General features: G+C 40.2%; 1 protein-coding gene across 1 annotated transcript in view; it reads right to left on the minus strand.

The window, feature by feature from the left end:
- Nucleotides 1-598: 598 nt before the first annotated feature.
- Nucleotides 599-2500, minus strand: part of LOC119589687 (venom metalloproteinase antarease-like TtrivMP_A) — a 4334-nt gene continuing 2432 nt past the window's right edge. Inside the window, exons 2-3 of the mRNA XM_037938274.1 lie at nucleotides 1512-2084; nucleotides 599-1468 (exon numbers count right to left, since the gene is read on the minus strand). Coding sequence (XP_037794202.1) covers nucleotides 599-1468; nucleotides 1512-2084 — 1443 coding nt within the window. The remainder of the gene's footprint in view (nucleotides 1469-1511; nucleotides 2085-2500) is intronic.

The following is a 2500-nucleotide window of genomic DNA, read 5'->3' on the forward strand; positions in this document are numbered from 1 at the left end:
TACTATATATATAGGCTGTCGTGGCTTATATATATATATATATATATTATATATATAATATATATATATATAATATATATATATATATATATATCTATATATATAGATATATATATATATATATTCAAACACGCAACTACTTTTATGACCATAATCTTTTGGTAATTGTTTAAGATTCAGTTCCAGGTATTATTTCTCTTTGATTTAAAGAATGTTTGATTGGTAATACACAAAATGATAGCAAAAGTTGATTATAACTATTATCAAATTATTTTCATGGTAAAGTTTTTTTTTCAAAGTATTATAGTAAGGAGTTAAAAATAAACATCAATAATGCTGCTTATAATTATTAGATCATCAACCAAATTTTACTTCAAATTGTCCTTTTACACGGTCCGTTAATAAAGAAGTAACAACAGCTACAACCCGAATCCTCTACCGCTGGACGTTTTTTTTTTTTATTATTATTATTTTTTATTATCATTATTATTATTATATTTATTATTATTATTATTTTTTTTTTGCAACATATAGATTATGTTGTAAGTGTTCATTCAGCCATAATCCGAATTTCCTGAAGAGAAACTTGAAAGAATTACTATTGGCAGGAACCGTTGTTACAAACACCGCCACTCCTGCATACGGAACCCTCGGCAGCTGGACGTCCTGTCGACTGGGTGTAGGTCCAGATGCTGTAGCCATCCTTCACCTGCCACTGGCATACGAGCTGGACACACAGAGAGTCCTCAGACACGGATTTCGAGGCATAGGCTTCCGACTTGCCAGTTTGCTTTTGGCACTGTTCGTCCATGGAGACGACTTCACCTGGCAGCTGGGAAGAGAGAGGGATTTTCTCTCCTACTTGGGTCGTCTGAAGGCAGGCAGCGTCGCCACTGGACATATAGTCCTTCATCAGTTTCTGTGAACACGAGGAAAAGAACAGCTTGTTGGCTTTGCCTGGAACGTAGCTCATTATGTAGCCGTCGTCCCACGAACAAGCTTCAGCTCCATCTTTGCCATCATGAGGAGAACCAAGATTATGTGCTACTTCGTGGGCGGCAGTCATCACGCCCACATAGTATGCACCCATATCCTCACCCATACCAGTGTTGAAAGAACGCTTGTTACCGCTGGCCACAACGCATGCGGCTCCTTTCCAGGCAATGCCAGCTAAGCCCTCCTTAATCATGCCAGATTCAACATCAGCCATGTCCTTTCCCGTCATTAGGTAGGCCACATCATAAGCAGGCAGTGAAGCTTTCTTCTGGAACAGCCAATCGCTGACTGAGCTAAGGGTATTTTCTCCATGGATGTAGTTTTCCAGAAGGACATTATCATTTATGTAAGTCTCGTCAGCTGAGTCACGGACAATGAGAGCTCCAGATAGAACCAGATTGACCTTAGGGTCACTCATGGTAGCAAACCTCTTGTTGACTCCGTTCCAGAACACGGACAGGTACCGTTTCACCTTTACGGTTGGAGCCCAAGAGTTGAGCGAGAGTGCTGTCAACTATAACATAGAGCTCAGCTGTGACACTGAGGGCACCTCGGCTACTTTTCGGCTGGGCTTGATACTGACGGACTTCGGCGGGAATTTCCAAGTAGTCGTTATAAGCGCCGGCTTCAGCTTCGTACTGTCGCTGTGCCTGGTGAGTTCCATCAGCGTTTGCCTTGATGGCAAGTGTGGGCGTTATCAGGCCTTCCACCTGAGTGCCGTCCACGGAGACCACGGCGCCGGTATCCGGGTCGTGGTACAGATCGGGAACCACCGAGTCATGTGGTGCGTCTTCAATCACCACTCGTCCTTGACTGTCACGTGTGGTTGTCTGCAGCTTGAATTCTGCAGCCAGGGGCGAGGGTGCAGGGTGCAGACGAAGCTTATGCTCCTCGTTAAATGCCTTTACAGTGAGCTTTAGGGGCTCAAGAGAGGATCGGCTTCCGCTCACACGAACAGTGGCTGGCGCTCGCTCCACTGAGGAGCTTCGAAGCACCGAGGCGTGGCCGAAGGCAGCCAAGACCGAGATCAGGATGAATGCAGTCTTCATGGTGATCAGGATGCGAATGTCGCCAACAGGATTCCCGACCTTTTTATATGATTATGAGAGACATTTGTGCAAACACAATTAATCCATACCATCTATTGCCTTTGGTTTGGTCGTGAGTGCCTAATTTGGTAATAATGTTTGCTCGATGAAAAATTAAGCAATTATTCGTCTGTAATAAGATAATGGAATGTTTGCGATTTTTAAAGATACAAATCGGTCTATTTATATCGATGTACCTATTCATCTGTCTTTATATATATATATCTACCAATTCATTTAAAAATCTCAAACTATCACTCTCTCTCTATATATATATGTATATATATATATATATATATATATATATATATACATATATATATATATATATATATATATATATATATATATATATATATATATATATATATATATATATATATATATATTTATATATATATATATATATATATATA

Source organism: Penaeus monodon, chromosome 26 (assembly GCF_015228065.2).
Source record: "Penaeus monodon isolate SGIC_2016 chromosome 26, NSTDA_Pmon_1, whole genome shotgun sequence".
Taxonomy (NCBI): domain Eukaryota; kingdom Metazoa; phylum Arthropoda; class Malacostraca; order Decapoda; family Penaeidae; genus Penaeus; species Penaeus monodon.